This window comes from Rhinolophus hipposideros (assembly GCF_964194185.1).
Source record: "Rhinolophus hipposideros genome assembly, chromosome: X".
In the NCBI taxonomy this organism is placed as follows: Eukaryota; Metazoa; Chordata; class Mammalia; order Chiroptera; family Rhinolophidae; genus Rhinolophus; species Rhinolophus hipposideros.
In genome coordinates, this window is record NC_138046.1 from 76,670,984 (window position 1) to 76,697,993 (window position 27,010).

The 27,010-nt window shown below is 35.5% G+C and overlaps 1 protein-coding gene across 1 annotated transcript in view; it reads left to right on the plus strand.

Moving 5' to 3' along the window:
* The first annotated feature begins 1,288 nt into the window (after positions 1-1,288).
* The window catches only part of LOC308494634 (charged multivesicular body protein 1B2), a 33,810-nt gene continuing 8,088 nt past the window's right edge, over positions 1,289-27,010 (plus strand). The window contains exons 1-5 of the mRNA XM_081042501.1: positions 1,289-1,438; positions 23,556-23,653; positions 25,565-25,711; positions 26,098-26,166; positions 26,247-26,354. Coding sequence (XP_080898627.1) covers positions 1,423-1,438; positions 23,556-23,653; positions 25,565-25,711; positions 26,098-26,166; positions 26,247-26,354 — 438 coding nt within the window. The 5' untranslated portion in view covers positions 1,289-1,422. The remainder of the gene's footprint in view (positions 1,439-23,555; positions 23,654-25,564; positions 25,712-26,097; positions 26,167-26,246; positions 26,355-27,010) is intronic.

A 27,010-nucleotide genomic window follows, 5' to 3' on the forward strand; every position in this document is an offset into this window, starting at 1 on the left:
ATTGAAAGAGCTGTGTTAATACATATTAAGCACATAGGGAAGAACTTTAAATTTTGTTTTTACCTTTATACACACACAAAAATATCTCAAACAGTAAAATACAATTGGTGAGCATGGAAAGTGATGAAACAATGAAATGTACCAAGTTTTGTCTGTCTCTATAGAAATATAATTTACATCTCAAATACACACACTCACACACAGACATCAAAAAATAATCTTTATAGCTTCATCTATGGAAGTGGTTTCCAGATTAGCCTTATATTCAAAAAGGTTTGTTTTTCCAGCATCAAGGGTTTATAATTAGGTAACAGTCTAAAGCCTACCAATCATCCTTAACACAAGAGTATAATAGCTTTTAGAAACATTTTCGTTCAGTAGAAAACAATTCTGAAGATAAAAAGGAGCTCAGCCAATTATATACTCATTATTTCCCCCACATACTGAAATTTCAAATACGAGAAAAATTTTAGTCAAACTTGTAAAATTCCTCAGTAAGAGAATAATTATTTTAGCTATTTCCCCCAAAGTAATATCTTTTAGCTCTTCCATGAAATCTCTGAGTTTTGAGTTTGAAACGCAGTGACTCGACGCCAGAGACCCTTCCTCGTAAATCACATATAAAATACCAAACACTAGTATGTCGATTAACCTCCCTTCCCATTATAGAAATTTTGTAGTAATTTTCAAATTTTACACCACCTATTGTAAAAAATAATAATGTATTTATTGAGAATATGTAGCTCACAGCAACTTTACCTCAAACCTAGGCTTACTTTTTTTCGTCCAGCCTTTCTAACCTAAAAGTTTAAGAATCATGATCCTTTTTAAAACTTCAATTGAAACTCATAATTCAAAGTTACCAGCCCCGCTTATCCCTTAGGTCTTTATTTCACACAATTATAATTTTAAAAATAAAAGTACTTTAAAAGCCCTATACCTTTTTTTCCTTCATCCGTAAGATTTAATCTCTGAGAAGAGAAGTGAGGGGCCAAAGATAGTATGAAATCTGAGGAAAGAGGTAGGGCGGAAGGCTAAGAGCAGAGTAAGACAAAGAAAGAACTGGGAGGTTAGCTGGGTGACGAAAACCGTTAGGCGCTGGGTTCGACTAGGGTGCAGGAGAGGAACGCTAGGGGGAGGGGCGTAACCTCTTGCCCTCTGGCCCCCTGACGCCCCCCAGCGTCCGCAGCCCACCCTAACCACCTCTGCGGGAGGCAGCCATTTTGGCGTGGCCCCAGCTCCGCCCCTCGGGCGCAGACGGCTCCGCCTCCTGGCCGGCCTCGCGCAAAAACAGGAAGTGGAATCGCAAACCAAGGAACCTGTCTGGACGCAGCTGGGGACTAAGAAGGCACTCAGAGCGTCCTCCTGTCAAACCCGTGCCGCTGCCCCCGGCTGTCGCCTCCTGAGAAAAGTCGTGGAATCATGTCGAATATGGAGAGTATCCTTTCCTGTCTGAAAAGCTGCTGCTAGGGCTTAGGTAAGGGGCGGAGAGGGTCTGGGGCCCTGGGAGGAGCCGGCTAGTGACCTTTTATGTCTAGTTGTAGAGGGGTGAGGGCACTGAAGCCGATTGATTAGCGTCGAAGCTTGTTTTGTTTGTTGTTGTTGTTTTCTGGTACTCGCCGCCATCCTAGAGTCAGGGGACTTGGGACTGCTTTGCTAAGAGTCAGAGGAGTGGCGGGACTGGTTTGAGAAGATTCTTGAGCGCGAACCCTCCCCTCCTTGAGGGCTAGTGTCACCTGTCCTTTCCCTGAATTTATCCACTTGGCAATCAGGGTGGATGGTGCAGAAACAGAGGCTGCAGGAGTTTGCCAGAGGTTTGGGGCGGAGGTATGTGTTTTGAACGCAATACGAGGGCAAATAGCTTTTGTGGAACTTCCTTTTTCTGCATAGAGATGACTGGTAATTAGGTAAAGTACTTAATACCGGCCCTCCCGAGTAAGTTTAGTGCTTGCGTATTTAATTTAGCACATGCAAACTCATATAGTTCCCTAAAGCTATAAAAATTCACCCGTTGCACCTGGGTTCCCACTTACGAATCAGGTGGGGTTAAGAACCAATCTGTGTGAAGCCCTGAATTGAGGAATTAAATTGCTTTTCACAACTGAAATAACATCACAGGTTTTCCATATCGGTGTAATTCCTCCTTTTTCCAAGAGTGGGCATTATAGGAAATAGAGTAGCTTGGTATCTTGCCATTGAATGAAACTTGGCAAAATGGCAAAATATGGGTAATAATAGTATTTGTTTGTAAGCTCATATTAAAGCTCTTTTGCTGTCATTATTTTGTAAGTCTGAAATATAGAAATACCTTTGTTGAGAGGATTAAATTATATAAACCATACTGGCAATATTGATTACATATATTGTAGTGAACTAACATATATTGTGCTGGACTGTCCAAGATAAACCAAGAATAAAATGTAAACACTTGAGGAGGTGCAGAAATAAATCATTTTATGAACAGAATAGATAATTAAAAGGCCCAGTTATCACTGCAGTTTCAAGGATATAGTTTATGGAAGTGTGGTTGTGTTAGATGATTTTCAAAATACAATGTTATAAAGGAAAGACTACTGGACTGTGAGTCAGAAGATCACTTTGTAATCCCAGTTCTGCCTCTTAAACATGTGAAATCACATCAGGTAGGCTTAGGTACAGAAAAATTAACTTGAGTCGTATAGCCTCTGCCATGCAGGGTTTACTCATCTACAAACATACTGACTGACCTGCCAACCTCATAAAGCTGTTATGAAAATAAAATAAAATAGAAGGTCATACTAAATAGTAAAATTTTACAGGGGTACAGGGGCACAGGGGCAGCCAGATGGCTCAGTGGGTTAGAGCGTGAGCTCTGAATAACAGGGTTGCAGGTTCAATTCCCACGTTGGCCAGTGAGCTGTGCCCTCCACAACTAGATTGTAGACAATGAGCTGTGGCTGAGTGCCTGGTGGGGCAGCTGGATAGCCCAATTGGTTAGAGAGTGAGCTCTCAAGGTTGCTGGTTCAATTTCCACATGGGATGGTGGGCTGTGCCCCCGTAACTAAAGATTGAAAACAGCAACTGGACATGGAGCTGAGCTGCGCCCCCCACAACTAGATTGAAGGACAATGACTTGGAGCTGATGGGAGCAACACACTGTTCCCCAGTATTCCCCAATAAAATTAAAAAAAGAAAAAAGCTCTGGCAGAGAAGCTGGGAGCCAAGATACCCATTAAAAAAAAAAAAAGATAGAGTACAAATTGCTATCTCTTTTCCCAGTATTTGAGGTCATAGCTCTAAAATTGCTTGTGTTTTCTACTCTGATAATGCAAGTTAATTTTTCTCTACCTAAGCCTACCTGATGTGATTTTTAATAACAAGATAATTAGTTACTAATTTTATTTCACTGAAAAGTATGTATGCCTGACTAAAATTAATGATACTGTTATCAATAGTTTAATACCTAACAAATGAACTATTAACTACCATTTAGTCTATTAAAGCGAGGTGAGGAGGTTTAACTTGACTCATACCTTCTGGCAGTGGTTACTTCTCTTGGTTCCATTTTATAGAATCCAGACTTTTTCCTTAGAGTATACAGGAGGAAAATGACATATGGACTCAGATCTGCCTTCCATAAATAAATAACTTGAACTGAAATTTCAGTAACATTTATTTGTCAGCTGTATATAATGCAAAAATCTCATTGTTATAGTATATAAGATTAAATGTGCTAACAAATGAATTAGCATGGTAATTGTTACTAGTGTCTTTGGACAGTTAAAACACACTGAATTTATCATGATTTATCACGGTGGATTAGATCAAATCTTATGTTAAAGAATTGGATGGAATGGCCAAATTTATTTGTTGTAACATGTTCATATAGGTGTTTTACAAGTATAGAATTAATAGCAATATACGTGCAGTATTAACAGTGTTTCAGGAGTAGTGTTTGATTAACTATAGGAATGAAACAATAGAAGAGGAATAATTAAGGGATGCTTCCCCACTCTCCTATTCTTGTTTGGTATTTTTGTTTTGTTTTGTTGGGATTTTTTGCTTCTCTATGTTTCTACCCCTCTTCTGGTATTTTGTTGTTTTCGTTGGACTTAAGCATGCTTAATTTTCCAGGAAGCTTTCCATGTCATTTTTCTAGTCTCCTCACCCATCATCTCCAACACACCTAAAAACCTGAGAGCATTAGGTCCTACTCTGCTCCTTTTCCCATCTGTTTTCCCCTCCATTTTAGCCTCTTTTTTCACTATTGTAATAATGTTTCCTTTTTTCTCTCTTACATTAGACTGTGAGTTTCTTGAGGATTGGGTCCTTATTTAGTCTTTGAACTCTCATTTCCTTGTACAGCACTTAGCCATTGATGGACACAAAATGGGTAAATGACCTTCTATTAAGAATTCTTAACATATATTGACTCTCTGCTGTGGGCTGAACAATGCACCCAGTCTGTCGATACAGAGGGTTATAAGACCCATTACCAACTCTGAGCAACTTTTAATCTGAGTCAGCACACACATGGGTGCGGATAAATAGCAATATAAGGTAGCACATACTAATTTAGGTGAATACTAGAACAGCAGTTCTTGCTCTCATGTGTGGATTTACTAAACTCCTTGAAATTGTATGCAAAATTTTGTATATTAGTATGTGCCTTTTTCCTGGTGAAAATATCTATAGCTGACATCTGTTTCTCTAAAGGATTCTAACCTGAAAAAGTTTGAGAAGTAATGAAATAGGTAATAGATACTATATATAGATACTATATATATTATACTATATATATGTGTATATGTGTGTATATATGTGTATATACATATATGTGTATATATGTGTATATACACATATATATGTGTATATATATGTGTGTGTATATATACATATGTGTATGTGTATATATATATGTATATATATATATATACACATATATACACACACATATATATGTATATATATGTTCCGAGAGTGAGTACAGAAAGGGATGTGAACTGAACTGGTAGCATTGTCTCCTTTTGTTGTCTCTCAGGCAGATGAGACTGTGTTTTAAGCAAAGATTGCTATTTACCTTAACAATGTCTGTTCACCATTATGAAAGGCTTTATATCGTAAAGCAGAACTAATTGCATATCAGAGTTTCTGAGGCTTTGCTAGTGTTAGCAGATGTATTGTGATTTTTTTGACTCAGATAGCAACAAAAATAAGACCTAGCGGGACAATCAGCTCTAATGCATCTTTTGTAGCAAAAATTAACATAAGACCCAGTATTATACTATATTATATTATATTATAAGACCCGGTCTTACATTATAGTAAAATAAGACTGGGTCTTATATTAATTTGTGCTCCCAAAGATGCATTAGAACTGATTGTCTGGCTAGGTCTTATTTTCGGGGAAATAAGGTAGTAATGGCAATTTATTGAACACTACTATGTGCCAAACTTTGTGCTGGGGATTTTGTATATATTATCTTAAACTCTCAAAACAACTCTAGAAGACAGGTGGTAGTCTCATTGTATAGAAGAGGAAATTAAATCTAAGAAAGCCACAGAGCTTGTAAGCATACAGTAAAGGATCTGGCCTGGGCTCCAAAGTCTGCTGTGTTCACTTTTGCACTGTGACTCCACAACTTATAGTGCAATTCAGTTATGTCTGATGGAGTCCTACAGTTATGTAGAGCTACTTTTTCTATATATTGATATTGCCCTTGAGATTTTGCTTTAAAACAGCGCGTAAAACCATGAATCACCACAATCATGTTAGGGAAAGCCTAGCTTAGATTCTCTTGAAGACAAGTCTGATTCATAGGTATTTCCTATTAAAAGGTACACTTATATGATGTAACATTTAAAATTTTAATTTTATAGAATTGGAAGGTGGGGTATTACTTTCTGAAATTTTGAAATAATTGAAATGTTCAGATGATTCAATGATTTCCTTATTTATCAATCCCAAGGGCCAACCAAATGAGTGAGTTTTTTGCTTTTGAATGGATTTTGACAGGAGGAGGGAAACCTATTGCCATTAATGGAGGTCTTTGAGACCAGTTTCTCAGAGTCAGTGTTATTATTTATGTTAGCCAAAAAGCAAGTGTGGTCGTGGGTGCTAAACCTCACAGGGATTCAGAGGAGGGTAGTAGGAAGGGGAGGGAGAAGACTACACTAGGCATAGGAATTGTTTGTGAAGACACAGAGTCAGGTAACTGGTGGAGCCCGACATCACTGATGCACAAGGTGCTGGATCCTGAGATTACCCAACACCTATTTTAGGGCATTATGCATTGTACTATACATGTTAATAAATATTATCGTCCAGTCTTTCTAAATGTTCATCCATCAATAATAAAGTATTTCGGCTATTGTCTTTTCAGTGGGCAAAGAAAGACAAGTGCTGTCTTAATAGCAATCACTTTGCGAAGTTGAATTTATGATGAGTCAGTGAACGAGATTATTTTGCCAGTGCTATTTTTCCAAATAAGAAAATACTCCAGGGATTTGTAGCCAACAATATATCAAGTCTAATTCATAGCTCAAATTAGTAGTGGAATTGATGCTATTATTTTCCACATCAGCAATCAATTCCCACACTTCAATATCGAGGATATTCACTTACTGTAGTATACACAAAGGGTGATTATTTGAATAACAGACACTTAAGAATCTCATACCCTGCTTGTGACAAGTACCTGAGTTAGAAACAAGGTTTCAGACCCTGGGATGTTTTGATTTCTGGCCTAGGACAAAAGATTCCTCATCAGAAAAACACTGGTGTTACAAGTTGTCTGAGCTACATAGACACATGAATTTATTTGACAGTGTTGATAGTCTAAGATATGTAGTCCTCCTTTGTAGATTTGTGTGCTTATGCTTATTTTTACTTAAACTGTTGGTAATCTTGTCTCTCTGTTATATTTTAGTGTAAGGTTGAGGTCAGAGAATTCATTTTCTTATTTCTGAATGTATAGAATTATTTGGAATAGGAAATGATAAAAAATCACGTATTCCTAATGGGCAACTAGCCTCATGATAGTTAATATTTCTTAAATTGAAAGGAACTTGGCTGGAGGGGGAGCAGGAGAGGGAGAGAGAATGCACGTGCATTTTCTGCTTTTATAGGACTGAATTGTTACTTTGAATTTAAGAACAAGTAATAATAGGGCTGTAGTTTGCAGAACTGCTAGTAACTGTGATTTAATCAATATTCTCATGCTTTATTTCACTAATCATTGTTGGATTGTATGAAGAACTTTTCATTGTCAAAATATCCCTCCTCGCACCTAAAAGTAAATTACATTTTCAATTATTTGAGTTACTTAAACATTTAATTTATAAGTATTCAAAAGTATAAAGTTTAGACTGTTTACTAAGTCCCAAAGCTTTCTAAAGAGAAAATATTCCTGACAAGGACATATAAATACTTTGATTGTGCAAGAAAGTAACTGTTTACATGGAGCACCTTTCCAAAAAGAAACATTTAAAAATTGCCTTATTTCTCATTCTTAGGTACTTTTTTTTATACTTTTAAGGTGTGGACATTTTTTTAAACAATAACCATTTAATACAATGAATAATTGAGAACATTGCCATACACAGGGAAGCAGGTTTTGATTTGAGTTGCCATTTGTTTTAATATTCAAATCAGAATTTATACTTCTTTAAATTTTTAGAAAGACATTAAGGCACATATGCCATATATTGCATTATATCTTGGTAGCTTTGGGTATCACCTCATAATCACATACATTAATTTCTACATTGAAGCATATGAACATTAAGTAGAATAAATTAAAAGCCTATACACAATTTGTTAGTTGAGATCAGGTTTTGTCAACAGATTTTTATAGTCAGATCATACTTTGTTACCAAATGTTATGTATAACTTTCATTTTCAGAACTTTTTGGATTTTAGAATTGTGGATAAGTAATCATGGAGATAGGAAGGGAGGGAAGGAGGAAGGACAAGAGGAAGGAGCAATGGAAGCATTCTGATAAAGGAAATCTGACAATAAAGTTCACGAACTCATCCTAGAAAAAGTCCTACATACCTCATTGCTGAATATCACTACAGTCACCTTCAGAATACTCCCCTTGGAAAGCTATGCACCAACGTCAGCGCCTAGTCCACCCTTCAAAGCAATTTTGGAACTCTTTTTCTGGAATGGCCATCAGAGCTGTCGTATTACCCTTGATGTCCTGAATGTCATCAAAATGTCTTCCTTTCAATATTTCCTTTTCTTCGGGTAAAGAAAAAAGTCATTGGGGCCCAGATCAGGTGAGTAGGGAGGGTGTTCCAATACAGTTATTTGTTTACTGGCTAAAAACTCCCTCACAGACAGTGCTGTGTGAGTTGGTGCATGGTCATGATGCAAGAGCCATGAATTGGCGAAAAGTTCATGTCATTTTCGTCTGACTTTTTCATGCAGCCTTTTCAGCACTTCCAAATAGTAAATTTGGTTAACTGTTCAGTTGGTACAAATTCATAAAGAATAATCCCTTTGATATCAAAAAAGTTTAGCAACATTTTTTGAGTCTTGATTTGGACTGACAGAACTTTTTTGGTCCTAGAGAATTGGCTCACTTCCATTGTTCACTTTGATGCTTTGTTTCAGGGTCATATTGGTACACCCATGTTCCATCACCTGTGGTAAAACGGCCCAAAACATCATCTTGCCTCTCCAAAAGTTCTTGACAAACTTCTACTCTCTTTTGCTTTTGTTCATCGGTGAGCTTCTTCGGGACCATTTTTGCACACATGTTTCTCATGCCAAGATTTCCAGTTAAGATTTTGCTAACTGTTTTTTCTATCAATGTTTAAATGGTCTGCTATACTCACAGTCAGCTGACAATTTTGTCGTGCAGTTCGACAAATTTTTGCACTGTTTTCATAATTTCTGCTTGTTACTGGTTGCCTTGACCTTTTTTTAAAAATTTTTATTGGGGAACAGTGTGTTTTTTCAGGACCCATCGGCTCCAAGTCAAGTCGTCATTTTCAGTCTAGTTGTGGAGGGCACAGCTCACTGGCCCATGTGGGAATCGAACCAGCGACGTTGGTGTTATGAGCACTGCCTGCTCTCTAACCAGCTGAGCCAACCGGCTGCCCTTTCCCTGACCTCTCTTCATCAGTGACATGTTCTCTTCCCTCAGAAAAAACGTTTAATCTATTTGTATACTGCCATTTTCTTCATGGCATTATCCCCATAAACTTGTACTAACACATCCCTTATTTCACTTGCACTCTTGCCAGTTTTAACAAGAAATTTGATGTTCATTGCTCTAATTCAAGCTCAGTCATTCTTGTGATGACATACAAAAACATGCAACAACAATAATGAATGCCACTCAGCAAGACTTTGCCACATGTCGACATGAACACAGCTGTGAGACACTGATATACCAAGGTTATGAAACCACAGTGGTAAACGCTGTTTGTACTGTGCTGCCAATGTAAGTGCATGAAGTTCACGAACTTCATTGTCAGATATTGTAGTCTGTACTCATATATGTATATCAAAAGAATCAAATAGAGATCCATGATTCCTTTTTTTTTTAAAGTAAAGTTTATTGGGGTGACAATGGTTAGTAAAGTTATGTGGGTTTCAAGTATCCAATTTTGTAATACATCATCTATATATCACATTGTGTGTTCATCACCCAGAGTGAGTTCTGCTTCCATCACCATATATTTGATCCCCTTTACCTTCATATACGATCAGGCCCGCCCCCCTTGCCCTCTGGTGACCACTGAACTATTGTGTGTGTCTATGAGTTTTTGTTTCTTTGTGTTTGTCTTGTTCCTTTGTTGCTTTCAATTATATATGATTTCTTATGTTGCTTATGATAGCAAGAGAAACGTTACAGTATTTCAATTTTCCTGTGGAAGAGGATTCTAAGTCAGTTTTTTCTAAACCTAGATGTGCATGAAAATCACTTGTTGAGCTTTTAAAAGCTACAGATTTCTGAAACTCATCCCAGATCCACCCAAAGGGAAATTCCAGAGATTGGGTCCAAAACTCTATTTTTAAAGAGCTTTATTGGTAATTGTTATACTGCTCATCTATGAAGAGGTTTCAAAATCCAATCAAAATGGGAAAAAATAAAAAGGGACAGTGTAGACATAGAAGAAAAACTGAGGGTTGCTATATGGGGGGGGGTGGGGATAAGGGGGAAGGTGAGGGGATTAGAAAACAGTCAGTAACCAAAAGATGGCCACAGGGTTTTGAAAATTTGGGGAATGTAATCAATAATGTTGTAAAGATTTTGTAGGGTATCCAATGGACACTTGTCCCATTTGGGAGACCACCTCAGGGATGATGTAAATGCCTGATCACTTCATTGTACACCTGAAGCTGAAGTTGAACAATAATGAATGCCAACTATAATTTTTTTTTTTGTGTGTGTGTGTATGTATATACTTACAAGAAGCGGAGTACAGCATTAGGAATAGAGACAGTGGAAATATAATGGCTCTGTGCGATGTCAGAGTGATAGTGGATGAGGGAGGGGGGTTCCACACAGTGTGAGGGATATAAATGATAAACGTCTATGTATCACTTTGTCTTATGCACCTGAAACTAATAAAAAATAAATAAATAAATAAAAATAAAAATAAGAAAAAAAAGTAGGCAGGGAAGCTGGACAAGTAAGAGGTTCCGATCCTGCAAAGTCTTGCCTCACTGCTACTGGAATTGAGAGTTGGCTGTCAAGAAGGTTCCTGGTATTTCTAATAATTCACTTTCTCCAGACAGTTTTTATGTAGTGAGGTTTAGGAGAGAATGAGCAGGTCATTGATAAAGAATGTGGACTAAAATTACCCCCAAATTACCTTATTTTTAAAGCTTTTTTTATAAATAGATCAAGGCTGAGTATGTCTATGGGTGTGAGTGACCTTAGTCAGTGATTCCATTAACCCAGTAAAAACTGTTTAAACAAAGAATCATGGAGTTTTCAAGTATATAGTACTTGAATCTCATACTCCCTGAACAAGCTACTGACAAATGTGATTTTATTGTGTCCATTCCCTCCTAAGCTGCGTGGAGGTTAATAAAGTTACTTCTAGCCAATTCACTTGGTTTGGTAGAGTGTTTTTATTTGCTCCTTTCTGTGAGATTGCTTTTTGTCTTCAGGAGGAGATAGACTGACTTTATGATGTAACGTTGGTAGCAGATTACAATAAAATGAATGCTGTGGAAAAAAAAAGGGACAATGTAAAAAAACATTTTCCATAGCTAATTGTATTCAATTTTAAAAGCTGTCCTTTATTCTGAGGCTCTCCTTCCTACATTTTTTGTGTTGGTATATTCTTTCTTTTAATTATACCAATCCATGAAATTTAAGAAGTCTGAGATCTGCTTTGACCTTGGTTTTCTAACTCTTTTGGCAGCAGAACCGTTTTTTTTTTTTTTCCTGAATGAAATCTTATGTGGAATCCTAACAATAGAAACAGCATTGTATTAGTGAAAACTTATTTACAAACATAAATGTGATATTGATTTCTCTTGTCCAGCATCAGTGATGCTTTTTTCCAAGTATATCATGTACCACTGCAAAAACACTTTTCTAGCTATTCATTTACTTAAAGCTATTGAGTACTTCTCTTAAGCACTGCACTAGGCTAATGATATAAGGATGATTGAGACTCATTCTGATTTCAGGGTGTCCATAGTCTAGTTGAAGAATCAGACTTATAAACAAGGAATCATGATGTACAGAAAAACATGTTACATGATATATAAAGAACATGGGAATACAAAGTAGCTACTAACACTGTAAACTTCCTTGTTTATAAGTTTTTACAGAGTGAAGGCATACTTCATTTTATTGTGCTTCACAGATGTTGTGGTTTTTACAAATTGAAGGCAAGACCCTCTACCAGAAAAAGATTAGGACTCACTTTATTGCAATACATGTTTTATTGCAGTGGTCTGGAACTGAGTCCCACAGTTTATCCATTCTCCTAGTGACAACATTTAGGTTGTTTCCATTTTTCCTATCATTACAAATACTGCTATGATCATTCTTGTACATATTTTCTATGTTGACTGAGGACAATATTTCTAGGTTATATACCAAGGAATGGGATTGCTGGGTTGGAGAATATATGTACTTTCACATTTCTATGTTGATATTATGTTACCTGAAAGTAATAATGCTTTAATGATTTCCACTGTAATTTGTATACCTTTTATTTCTTTTTATTTTCTTATCATGTTTGCTAGGATTCCGTAGCAGTGCTTAGTTTAAAAAGTATATAGCAGGATTTTCTTGTTACTGACTTTAAAGGAATTCTAACTATTTTCTATTAAGGATGGTGATACACTTTTTTTTTTCAGGTTAGGAAGTTTTTTTCCATTTATAGTTTGCTGGGAATTTGGTCACAAACCATTCATCTGAGTGTTGGTTTGATGAATCTGTTGAATGTTGGATTTATTTAATGTTTTTTTCTTTAAATATCGAGATTGTCATCTGTGTTTTCTCCTTTAGTCTCCTAATGTAGTTAAAATTTGTGGATAGTTTGTTTGTTTGTTTGTTTGTTGTTTGTTTGATGTTTAACCATCGTTGGCATTTCTAGGATAAACACATCATAAATATGAAGTATCTTTAATGCATTGCTCAGTTGCTAATATTTTGTCTAGTATTTTTGCGTTTATGTTCATAAGTGAGTTTGGTATGTAATTGTCAGTTCACATATAGTGTTGTTTTCTAATTTGGGTATCAATGTTGAAAAGTATTCCTTTTTTCTATTCTTTGGAAGAGTTTGTATAAGATAGGAATTGCTTTTTTCTTAAATGATTGATGTAATGCACCAGTAAAACCATGTAGGCCTGTGTCTGTTGCTAGTTAATTAATTTATATGTTAAAATATTTTAACATATTGAATCAACAATTTTTTTAAATTCATTTTTTAGTTCTTTAATATCGTCTTAGGATTGTCCATTTTGCTTAAGACTTTCAATTTATTGGCATTATGTTCATATTTTATTATTCACATATCTTTATTGTATCTGCACTTATTTCTCCTTTTTCATTCCTGCAATGTTTATAACTTTTTTTGTTTCTTGATCAGTTTCTACAAAGGTATGCTAATGTGGGTCTTTACAGAGAACTCAACTTTGGCCTTTGATTTTTTCCTGTTAAATCTTTGTTTCTATTTTTTCCTCTGAGATTTTTCCCATATGCTTCTTTGAGTTTATTCTATACTTTTCCTGATGTTGTGAGATGAATGCTTATTGTGTTAATTTTTAGCCTGCCTTCCTTTTAATGTGAATTTTTAAGGCTAGAAAATTCCATGGCTTTAGTCCTACATCCCACAAGCTACATTCCACCCATTTCATTGTTACTCAATTCTATTTTTTAATTGTTCGTTACAATTTCTTATTTAATCCATATGTAGATATAGGGTATTTTTTAAATTCCCAAAATGTTTTAATAAACTTTCTATATCGAACAGTTTTAGATTCTTACAGAAAAATATGAAGAAAATTCCCATATTAATTAATTCATCTTTAGTTGTGGTTAGACAGCAAGTTCATCTGTTATCTATTATTTCAGATTTGCTTTATGTCTAATGCATGATAGGTTTTCATATGTCTCATATGCTTGAAAACTGTGTATTCTCAAATTATTGGGTACAGGATTGACTATAGTTTTCTATATGTTTATTAAATTAAACTTCTTAGTTGGGTCTTCTATAACTTCTATTCTTAACTGAATTTGCCAGCACCATTTATTGAAGAGGCTGTATTTCCTCCATTGTATGTTTTTAGCTTCTTTGTCAAAAATTATCTGTCCATATTTATGTGGTTTTATTTCTGGGCTCTCAATTCTATTCCACTGGTCTATGGGTCTGTTTTTCTGCCAACACCATGCTGTTTTGATTATTGTAGCCCTGTAATACAAGCTAAAGTCAGGGAGTGCATTACCTCCAGAATTGGTCTTTTAAAATTGCTTTGGCTATTCGGGGTCTTTTGTGGTTCCAACCAAATCTGATGATTTTTTTGTTCTATTTCTTTAAAAAATGCCATTGGGATTTTGATGGGGATTGCATTAAATCTGTATATTGCTTTGGGAAATATGGCCATTTTAACTATGTTGATTCTTCCAATCCATGAGCATGGAATGTCTTTCCATTTCTTTCTGTCTTCTTCAATTTCTTTCAAAACTGTCTTAATGTTCTTAGCATATAGATCTTTCACACCCTTGGTTAAGTTTATTCCTAGGTATTTTATTCTTTTTGCTGCAATTGAAAAAAGAATTTTTCTTTTTTTTTTTTTTGCTTTTTGTGAGATTTTATTGTTAGTATATAGGAATGCAATGGACTTTTGTACGTTGATTTTGTAGCCAGCAACTTTACTGTATTCATTGATTGTTTCTAATAGCTTTTTGGTGGAGTCTTTAGGGTTTTCTATATATAGCATCATGTCACCTGCAAAGAGTGACAATTTAACCTTTTCATTCCCAATTTGGATGCCTTTTATTTCTTTCTCTTGACTGATTGCTCTGGAAAGGACTTCCAACACTATGTTGAAAAGCAGAGGTGATAGGGGACAGTCCTGTAGTGTTCCTGAACGCAGAGCAAAGGGCTTCAGTTTTTCACCATTAATTATGAGATTAGCTGAGGGCTTGTCATAGATGGCCTTTATTATGTTAAGGTATTTTCCTTTTATACCTATTTTATTAAGTGTTTTAATCATAAATGGATGTTGTATCTTGTCAAATGCTTTTTTGGCATCAATTGAGATAATCATGATTTTTGTCCTTTATTTTGTTTATGTGATGTATCACATTGATGCATTTGCAGATATTGAACCATCCTGTGCCCCGGGGATAAACCCCACTTGGTCGTGCTAAACAATATTTTTAATGCATTGTTGTATTCGATTTGCTAGAATTTTGTTTACGATTTTTGCATCGGTACTTATCAGAGATATTGGTCTGTAGTTTTCTTTTTTTGTGTTGTCTTTACCAGGTTTTGGTATGAGGGTAATGTTGACCTCATAAAATGAGTTAGGGAGTACTGTCTCTTCTTCGCAGTTTGAAGAAGTTTGGAAGAGTTTGAGTAGGATTGGTATTAGATCCTCTTTGAAGGTTTGGTAGAATTCACTGGTGAAGCCATCTGGTCCAGGACTTTTGCTTTTGGGAAGGTTTGGGATGACTGATTCAATTTCGTTACTGGTGATAGGTCTGTTTAGATTTTCCAGTTCTTCATGGTTCAGGCTTGGAAGGCTATATGTTTCTAACAACTTGTCCATTTCTTCTAGGTTATTGAATTTGGTGGCATATGGTCCTTCATAGTATTCTTGGATGATCCATTGTATTTCTGTGGTATCCGTGATAACTTCCCCTATTCATTTCTAATTTTGTTAATTAGTGTCTTCTCTCTTTTTATCTTAGTGAGTCTAGCCAAGGGTTTGTTAATTTTTTTTTTAAATCTTTTCAAAGAACCAGCTCTTTGTCACATTAATTTTTTCTATTGTCTTTTTGTTCTCTATTTCATTTCGTTCTGCTTTGATTTTTGTTTCCTTTCTTCTGCTGACCTTGGGTTTCACTTGTTCTTCTTTTTCTAATTCTTCAAGGTGTAACATGAGATTATTTATTTGGGATTTTTCTTGTTTCTTGAGATAGGCCTGTAATGATATAAATTTCCCTCTTAAAACTGCTTTTGCTGCATCCCAAAAATTTTGGTAGGATGTATTTTCATTGTCATTTGTTTCTATGTATCTTTTGATCTCTCCTCTATTTTCTTCTTTGACCCAATCATTCTTAAAAAAATATGTTGTTTAATCTCCATGTATTTCTGTTTTTTCCTGCTTTCTTTTTGCAGTTGATATCCAATTTCAAAGCCTTGTGATCAGAGAATATGCTTGGTATGATTTCAGTTTTCTTAAATTTGCTGAGGCTGATTTTATGTCCCAATATATGATCTTTCCTTGAGAATGTTCCATGTACACTAGAAAAGAATGTATAGTATGATGTTTTAGGATGAAGTGTTCTGTATATGTCAGTTATGTCCATTTCACCTAATGTGTCATTATGGCTTCTATTCCGTTAGTTATTTTTTGTTTGGATGATCTGTCCATAGTTGTCAATTATGTATTTAAGTCCCCTCGTATAATTGCACTTTGGTCAATTTCTCCCTTTAGTTCTGTTAGTAGTTGCTTGGTGTATGTTGGTGCTCCCTGATTGGGGGCATAAATATTGATCACTGTTATGTCTCCTTGTTGTATAGTCCCCTTTACCATTATGAAATGTCCATCTTTGTCTCTTGTTATCTTTTTCACCCTGCAGGTTGTTTCATCTGATATCATTATGCCTATACCTGATTTACTCTGGGTACCATTTGCTTAGGGTGTCAATTTCTACCCTTTCACTTTGAGTCTGCGCTTGTTCTTATAGCTGAGATGTGTCTCTTGGAGACAGCATATGGTTGGGTTTAGTTTTCTGATCCAGTCTGCTACTCAGTGCCTTTTTATTGGTGAGTTCATTCCATTTACATTTAGGGTGATTATTGGTATGTGAGGATTTTCTGTCATTCTATCTTTAGTTTTCTGGTAAGGCTGTGTCTCCATTGTTTCTTTGCCTTTTTGTTCATGTCTGTTATTTCTGTGTGGTGGTATTCTATGATGTTTCCTTCTGTTTCTTCTTTTATTACAGTATGTATTTCAGTTGTGGATTTTTTTTTTTTGAGTGGTTACCCTTAAGTTTATGTAAAAGACAGTTTGATATTTAGATTATTCCATTTTCTTCAGCAGGCTTACTTTTGCCATTCCCGTATTCCGGTTCAGGTATTTACTCTCCCCCTTTTTATGTTGCCCCAAATTGTCCCTGTTGATGGTGGTCGAATACCTCCTTTAGTATTACTTGTAGTGCAGGTCGTGTTTTTGAAAATTCCCTCAGCTTCTGTATGTCTGCAAAGGTCTTTATTCCTCCTTCATACATAAAGGATATCTTTGCTGGATATATTATTCTTCGCTCATAATTTCTGTCTTTCAATAGTTTGAATATTTGGTTCCACTCCCTTGTGTCTTGCAGAGTTTCTGCTGAAAAATCTGATGATAATCTAATGGGCTTTTCTTTGTGGGTTACTGTCTTATTTTCCCTGGCTGCATTGAGGATTCTTTGTTTGTCTTTGATTTTAGCCATTTTCGATAAAATGTTCCTTGGAGAAGGTCTGTTGCGATTGAGGTAATAAGGTGTTCTATTTGCTTCTTGGATTCGAGGATGCAGTTCTTTCCACAAGTTTGGGAAGTTCTCATCGAAAAGTTTTTTCAATATATTTTCTGTTCCCTTCTCTCTCTCTTCTCTTTCTGGTATGCCCATTATTATTATATTGCTCTTTCTGATAGAGTCAGAAATTTCTTGTAGAGTTCTTTCATTTCTTTTAAGTCTCAAGTCTTTTTCTTCTTCCATCTGTGTAATTTCCAGGTTTCTATCTTCGATGTCACTGATTCTTTCCTCCGTCTGGTTAACTCTACTACCTAAGCTGTTTATTTCATTCTTAATTTCTTCTATTGAATTCTTAATCTCCAGAAATTCCATTTGGTTGTTTTTTTAAAATTTCAATCTCTATCGTAAAATGCTCATGTTGTTCTTTGATTGCATTTCTGAATTCAATAAATTGCTTTTCTGTGTTTTCTTGCATCTCGTTGAGTTTTTTTCAGAACTGCAATCTTGAATTCTCTATCATTTAAGTCACATATTTCCATATCTTTAAGTTCCTTTTCTGGAGACTTTTCACATTGTTTCTGAGCTGTCTTGTGGCCTTGGTTATTCATGGCAATATTGATTTATTATTTCTCTTCTTAAACATCTACAGGAGTGGCTTCTGCAACAGGTTGATTGGAAGAGGTCTTTCTTTTGTTTTCCAGTAGTTGTTGGTAGAATGTTTCATTTTCTCTCCGACTGCAGCCTTTTTTTTCTCTCTCACACAATAATGCTATGTTTTCTCTGCACTATTCTAGCTTATCACACAATGGGGGATTCCCTGGGAAACGGGCTTCTCCTCTGTTAACAGTTCGCCTGGGTCATAGGGTTCCACCTCCCTGTGGGGATGCAGAGAACTTCTGAAGTTCCAAAGCTCTTTCTGCACCAGGTTCAGAGCCCCTATGTTTCAACAGTTCTGTTTACTCTTGCAGGGATCCACCCAGATAGGTGGGGCCAGGGGCGGGGTGAGTTGTGAGAGGTGGCCCAGAGCAATGGAGGCGCCCACCACCACAGCCATCCCGCTTCCACAGCTCCCTCCCCTTTGCCAGAACTAGTTGGATTGCGAATCTGTGTCTGTGGTCCACTGTTCTCATAACAGCAAATATTCTGTTATTTTGATCTGAAACTGCTACTGCTCTGCTTCTAGCACCGGGCAGGTGGGGGCGGGGTGAGCTCTTGGAGGGTAGGGAGGGGGCGGCTAGTCTCAGTGCCTACGGCTCTGTTCTCTGCTTGGCAGTGAGTGCTTAAACTACCGTTTTCAGCCTTCTTCCCTCAGTCTTTTCTCCAAGGTCGCTGCTGTGAGCATTGGGTTCAGCTGTGTTATATGCTGCCCCCTCAGCCCTTTGGGCCATAAGCGGAGCCCTAGCAGTCCGAGTTCTTCCCTCTCCCGTAGCTGCAGTAGTTCCAGGATGCAGCGAGCTCGGAGCACTGAGCTAGGTCTGCGACCTGTGCCTGCGTGGCTCTGTCTCCGCAGTTTTTCCTTCCCTCCTCCCCCGCTCACACGATTCTCCCACCTTTAGGTGAATTCAGTAGTGGGCTTCTTCGTCTTGCCTGTCTGCTGTGCAAGGAGTCCTTTGTTGAGTTATTGTTGTTCAATTACTTGTAAATTCCAGGGGAACTGTATAGAGGTTCACCTCACGCTGCCATTTTGATGACGTCTTGAGAATTTTAATGAGTTTATTTGAGCCAAACTGACAATTGCCTGGAAAGTAAATCTCCAGATGAAGAAACTGCTCTGGAGAATATCAGTTTTGCAGCTTATTTTATACGTTAGAATCAAAGGAGGAGATGTAAGAAGGGTTACGTGAAATCCATTTGTGGTAGATTGATGGGGTAGGAGAAAACAAAGTGGAGGAAATCTCTGGGATTGGATAAAAAGTAAAATGGAGAGTTGCATAGCTATTTTACATTGTTGGGTACAGGATAGTTAATAATTAACATTTACAGTACCTAGAGATGGTGTTCCCGGAAGAAGATGACAATGAGGGGTTCTGTTTTCTATGCCCTGAGGGGTTTGGAAAAAAGGGATTACTTTGACATCGCAAGGTATGTTAGATGCAAAAAAGACAATAGACAGGCTTACTTAAGGTAAAGATCCATCTTTGCCAAGGAAACTACAGGCCTTGGATATGAGTTCCTGTCCTGACCCTCTTTTAATTAGGAATTTTTATGTTCAGACCATCCTATGTGGTTAATTTTGATCTTTAAGTTTATAGGGCCTCCAATGCAGGCCTGCCCTGAGCTTGTCAGGTTTAGTATGTGGCCCCTTTTTTATCAGCAATAGTGACCCCTACTTTTTAAAAATTCCTAATACTGCTTTACATAGTTTGTTTTGATTGATACTAATAAAGCTACTCCTGGTTTGTTTGTTTTTTAGGTTAGTATTAATATTTGTCTAACTTTTTCTGTCTTTTTACATCTCACCTTGGTGTTTTAAAGTTCTATTTAAAGGGCACAGCTGTAATTTGTTTCATTATTTTTTAATCCAACATGGTATTTTGGGGTTAATTTTATCCTTTTATTTTATTTTTGCTTATCCTGTTCTTGTGGAATGATTAAGTAGTTCACCCCATTTCCCCACTACTATTTTGGAAGTTAATGCTATTTCCTTAGCAGTGCCCTTCACATTTTAACATGCATAGTTAATCTAATATCTAAATAATCAGAAACTTTCTCCCAAATAATACAATGATTTTTAAACATTTAACTTTAATCACCCCATCCTCTGTCTTATATGTTTTCATTGTCTGATTATGTTTGTTCTGCCTTTTTTTATTTCCCAAATTAGACATTGAGATTATTTTATAGTCAGTGTTTCTTTGGATTTGCCTATGTTTACCAGTCTCTATGCTCACTAAGCCTTTCATTATGTCAGACCTAACTTTCTTTCTTGTGAAGTACAGTTGGTCATCATTATTCAGTCATCATTATCCGTGGGTTTTGTATTTGAAAATTTGCCCGGTTGCTAAAATCTATTTGTAACCTGAAAGTCAGTTCTTCCTGTGCGTTCAGGGTCATTTGTGGACATGCTCAGGCAGTGACAAATTTGAGTGGCTGGAGGCGCAGGTCCGCATTTGAGGTTGAGCGGTGCAAGGGTCTGCCTTCTTACTTCAGCTCTCCTGCTATAAGCAGTGTCTCTCTTGCTTTCTGTTTAGTGCCACATTTTTTGTGCTTTCTGTTGATTTCACTGATCCCCGAGTATTGTTTTGAAGTACTGCATAATGTTCCTAAGTGCAAGGCTGTGATATGCCTTTTGGAGAATATGTGTGTTAGATAAGGTTCTTTCAGGCATGAGTTATACTGCTGTTGGCTGTGACTTCAATGTTAATGAATCAACAATATATATTAAATAAGGTGTGTAAAAACAGAAATACACATGAAACAAGATTATATATTGATAGTGTCTAGAGGCTCGCAAGAATCTAACCAAGTATTTCCCCTAGGAGCATTGAATTCATACTTGCTTGCACTGTTTGCAATGACTTCATGAAATATAACTACTATGAATAATACAAATCCACTGTACATTCTTTGGAAGTTACTTTAGCATTTTGTTTGAAAATTCTGCTAAGTTTGATTTTTGTAAGTGATCTGAATTTTCACTATGGCTCTTTAAAAGTAATTTTTGTCTGGTGTTTCAAGGTTTACTATGGTGTATCCAAGTGTGGATTTATGTATTTATTTATTTTATTTATTTTTTTAGTGTGAATGTATTTTTATTCATCCTGCTTGGGATTTTTTTGAGAGATTTCCTGAATCTAAAGATTTTATTCCTCTCATCAGTTATGGAAGACTCTCAGGCATCATCTCTTTGAATATAACCTTTCACACATTCTCTTTATTATGTCTTCATGGGATACCTAATATTAGACCATTTATTGTATTTTCTTTCATATTAACCTTAATTTTTCACTCTAATTTCAATTCAGATCTATATTCAGTTTGCTGATTTTCTCTTCAGCTTTATCTAATTTTCTTTTATCTCCTTTGTTTTTCCCCCAGCTATGAACCAGGGCCCATAATGACAGTTAACACAGTCATTTCCTTTGCCAGCTCAGAAGACTATTTTCTATCCCACCCTTATGCTAATGTTGACCTTTAGGGGTTCATTCTAGCTTTGTTCAGACAGTTCAGCACCTCATCTCTGTGGGCCCAGTAGGGGGCTTTGTCTTCAGGAGCTTCAGTGCTTACCTACTGCTGATATTTGCTTCTTCCTCTTTGATTCTGTACCCTGAGAATTTCCCTTCCTTTTTTGCAAGCTAAGCTCTGTATTCAAAAAGACATTTGTTGTATTTTATGCAGAATTTCCAGGTGTTTTTCTAAATCTCTAGGCTTCCACATTTATGGAAATGGTTCATGTCTTAGAATGAAGGGGGAAAAAGCTTTGTGTTCTTAAATGGACTTCTATAATGGATCCATTATTTTTTGGCCAATATTTTATACCATGATCAATATTAACTATTAATATTAAATAATTCAGCTGTCAATCCTCAGTACTTGCATTTTATAGTAAATTTCAGGTTTAAGGGAAGCTGAAATTATTTTTTAAAAGCAACAAATAATATTAATTATGGGAATTCATCTAAAATAATTGGCTATTTAATTGAGGTTTTAGCTATAGTAACTTTTTCTACAGAGAGTGTGATTCTGTTTGGGAGATGATTTGGGAAATGAAAAATTTATTCCTTTTTCTGTCTTTATTTCCATCTATGTTAGTGATTCGGATTCTCAGTCCGGTTGGATTTTGACGCCCCACTCAGGTGACCTTTGACAATGTCTGAAGACATTTTTGTTCCAGTTAGGGGGGAGGATGCTAGTGTCATCCATTGACTAGTAGACTGGGATGCTAATAAACTTCCCAGAATTCACAGGACAGTACTCCAACAAAGTATCGTCTGGCCCAAGATGTCAGTAGTGCTTAGGTTGAGAAACCCGATTTGTAATCTTAAGAAACTATAACTTTCTCATCTAGCTGAAAATGATAAATCTTACTTATAAATGTAAAGTGTATTTTACATTAAAAGTACCCAGAAATTCACGCACATATACTTATTTTCGTAACAATTCTAGGTATATCTATCATTGATGAAAAATACTCATGGTAGCAAAGTCATCCTTCTTATTATTCATAAACAAGGTGTTAAATTGGAACCATGGAGCAATTGATAGATGAACAAGGTAGCTTAATTTATGATTTAGCTTTGGTAAATAAAACCATCAAATAATTCTTGTTTTTGATAGTGATATAATGCATCCTAAAGTCAACTCTTTATACACTGTATGTGTACCTTTCAAAAAGAAAATAACCTTTTTCATAGATATTCTGAAGAAATACAGAATCAGGGTTAAAAAGAAAGTAGATTTTACCATTTTCTAAAAGGCTTGAAACACATAGATTACTTAACTAGTCATTTAATCATGACACTAAACAGTTGATTTTTAAATAATCCACACTGCTTTTGTCATATTCATGTGCAAATACTTCACATTTGTTTTTGTTTGTATCGTGAAAATGAAAGATTTATGGATCACTAATTGGAGTACTATTGAATAGAACACTTTTCTTCCCATTATTACTATTTTTAATTTAAAATGTTTAATCTTAAAATAGTTATAGACTTAAAGAAAATAGCAAAAATAGCAGTTATTTTATACCCTTCACCAAGCTTCGCCTAATGTTAACATCGTACAAAACTATAGTATAATTATCAAGAATAGAAAATCAACATCACTACAATATTATTAATTAAACTACAGTCCTTACTTGGATTTCACCAGTTGTTCCGCTAATGTCCCTTTTCTGTTCCAGGATCCCATATTGCATTTAGTTTGCTTGTCTCCTTAGTCTTTGCCATTCTATACCAGTTCCTCTGTCTTTCTTTGCTTTTCATGAACTCGAAACTTGAAGAGTACACTGGTCACTTATATCCGTGGATGTGTCTTAGTTCAGGATTGTCTGATGTTTTCTCTTGAGTAGATTGAGGTTATGTTTGTTTTTTGTTTTTTTTGGCAATACCACTGTAGGAGTGATTCTGGACCCTTCTCAGTTCATCATTTTGGAAGGTAAATGATGTTGAAATGTCTTACTACTGGTGATGTTATCCTAGGGAAAGTTGTGTCTGTCAGGTTTCTCTACTATAGAGTTGCTACTTTCCCTTCATAATTAATAAATATCTTTCTTGCTGTTAACTTAATGAAGTTTTAAATGGAAAACAAATGTGGAAAGGATAAAAATTGTTCTGCTTTCTCAAATTATTTGTGAAGAGTTGGTTTAAATAGCATAATTTTATCTGATAGTTTTTATAAATTTAATTTCTGGTTTGCAGTTAGGTTGGGAAATGAATAGCCTTAACATATATTTACAGAACACCTATTTAACTTGAAGTTTGCAGCAAAAGAACTTAATAGGAATGCCAAGAAATGTGATAAAGAAGAAAAGGCTGAAAAGGCCAAGATTAAAAAGGTAAGCGTTTTAAATATTTTTACCTTTTTTAAGACTCACTAGATAAGCACAGTTAATCATTGAAGAGTGATTAATTGTTTCAGTTTATTTTATATTGAAGAAAGATTACTGGCTTTGGCATTCTAAATAAAATATCTATTTAAATTTTATTATCTGACGTAGTTAATAATGGCTCTCTTTTTGTTTATTACTATTTATGTGTTCAAGTGTGGTTCACATACAGAATATAACTGTTCCGTTACCTACATCTAAAGACTATTCTTTGGTTTGTAGCCAAAACCACTCTTTATACTTTATACTGAGAAGTATAAAGCCTACATGGAAGAATAATATTTAACATTTTGGCTCATTTTAGTTTCTGTAGTCTCTAAAATTTTATACCTAAACAGTATATAACATGAATGCATATTGTGATTTGTGGACTGTATATTTGCTAGGAGGATTCACAGTACTCAGAATATAGTTGTACTCATGGCTATGATGTATTACACTGAAAGGATACAAAGCAAAATAAACAATAAAAAAGCCATGAAAAAGGAAGGAAATCCTGCCATTTGAAACATGATAGTCTTTGCGGGCATTATGCTAAGTGAAATAAGTCAGACAGAGAAAGGCAAATACCATATGATTTCACTTATGTGGTACCTTTGAAAAAATAAGAAACTCAGATGGAGAGAACAGACTGGTGGTTGTTGAGGGCTGGGGGGTGGTTTGAGTGAAGTGGGTGAAGGTGGTTGGTCAAAAGGTACAAACTTCTGGTTATAAAATAAGTCCTGGGGATGTAATGTATAGTATGATGACTACAGTTAATAATACAATATTGTATATTTGAAAGTTTCTAAGAGAGTAGATCTTAAAAATGCTCATCACAAAAAAATTGTAACTGTGTATGGCTATGGATGTTAACTAGGGGAAAAAAAAACTTGAGAAGTGTGTGAGGTTGCATATCCTAGTGTACGCGTATTTATCACATTGCTGCTTGTATTATTGAAGAATTGGAAACAGACTAACTACCCAGCAGTCAGGGATCTTAATCAATTCATGTTCTCAAATTTCAGTCACTTCTGTACCTTCTCGACTTTGCTTTTATGGAGGACCATCTGAACTATTTGACATTTTCCTTTAAATTGACTTTTAACTTTAGCCCTGCCCAAAGCTCTTATAGTAGGAAAAGCATGAATTTATGTTGGTTACATCCATTTGAAATACACATTTAAATAAATGCATAATTAAAATGAAGATACTTATGTCTGTATAACATCTAATATCATTTCATGTACTATCAGTGGTAGTTGTACCACACATGAGAAAGCCCTGGTTAATGGCACATTCATACTACACAGGCTTTAGAAATGATGATGTAGTTATATATTTGATTTTAAAAGATGCCTTTTTAAATATTAGATGAGAAAACAGTATGCTTTATGAATTTACTTTTGAAATAAATTTATATTGGAATAAATAGGTTTTTGTACTTGGAATACTATACACTCACTAAAATATTAGCAGTGATAATGGCTCAGTAATGTGATTATGGGAAATGTTTTAAACTTCATATTCCAATTTCTTAAAATATTAACGAGCACATATTTTCTAATCATAATTTAAAAATTAAAGAACACACAGTGTATAGGTGATGTATAGATGATGTATTGCAGAATTGTACACCTAAAACCTATATAACTTTTCTAACCATTGTCACCCCAATAAAAATTTTTAAAAAAGAACTATAAATTCTCCATTTGTTTCCTTAAAAACTAATTGTAAAAGCTCTTAAATATTATTAAAAATAAGTTAATTTGGGGTTGTTTTCTCTTTTTAAAATATCTGTACTTTTGCTTCCTTTCTTTACCAATATTTACTTTTGCTCTTTGTCTTCACCATTACTTACTTTTGCTCTGCTTAAAACAGGCCATTCAGAAAGGCAATACAGAAGTTGCAAGAATACATGCTGAAAATGCAATCCGCCAGAAGAATCAAGCAATTAACTTTTTGAGAATGAGTGCTAGGGTTGATGCTGTGGCAGCCAGAGTTCAAACTGCAGTAACAATGGGCAAGGTAAGGCTTGATACCTGTAAACAGTAGGAACTCTTGATTTAAGTTTAATGAGAGTATTAGGAGTTGTCAGAAATGTAAATCCATTGCAAGGTGGTACATGATGCTGGTAAAGGCCTTCATGGGCAAGAGAGACATAGTCAGAGTGCTTGGTGAGGAAAACGATTTTGTCAGTAGCTTTTAAACTATGGTCTATTACTTGTCTTCCAGTGAAAAGATGGTCAGTGCCTAGACCAGAAATACATACTGTGTTTTTACTGTTAAGGAAAGGGTAGACAAATTTCATAACTTGGTCTGTAATTAATGTATTTAAGAGACTACATACATTTTGAGATTACTTACAGTACGCTCAAACGTTTTTGTTTTTGTTTTTTTTATACTCCCAATAGGTAACCAAGTCTATGGCAGGTGTAGTTAAGTCTATGGATGCTACATTGAGGAGTATGAACCTTGAAAAGGTAAAATATATATACGTATTTGATGTCAGATAGCATCTTTTCAGTGTAAGTTTTTCTTATGGCCATATTTCTTTTTACAGATTTCTGCCCTCATGGACAAATTTGAACACCAGTTTGAAACACTGGATGTTCAAACACAACAAATGGAAGACACAATGAGTAGCACTACAACCCTAACAACACCACAAGTAAGAATAATTTCTCTACTTAGAATAACTTTTTAAAATTACCCGACTTCAAAATAGAATGGCTTTGTGAGCCTACATCATATCTAGAATGCAAAGTAAACATGGTGTATCTACAAAATGCAAGTAGGAAGTTATGCTCTGCCCTGGATTCCTGAGAAGATGTTGCAAGATGACATTCCCTATTTTGTTTTGAAGTTCTAAGAATCATACTAGGTCACATGTCTCAGAGCGTTTGGAACTTGATTTTTCCTTGCTGCCAGTGGTTCTTACTGATGAAGGCATTACAATAGAGGCTAACTGAAGCCAGTGGGTATTAGGTATTATCCTGAGCCTCAGCTAATTCATCTCATTGCAAATATTTTTCTGCTTACTCCCTATTCTTTAGGTATGTTATTTATGCACAAGTCACAGGTTAATGCATAGTAAATCACAAGATCGATTATTTTTCAGAAAACTAGGATGTTTACTAAACTTAACAACTTAGAGATGTGCTACAGAGAAAATTAATTAAAATGTGAAACTAGTTTGTATGTGACACAAGCCAGAAACAGTTTTGTGAAATTTAAATATTCAGATAGAAAATTTCATTATCACTCTTCTCTTTGATCCCAGTACCTATCACATGGTTAATCAAATTAACAAAGAACTTGTTACTA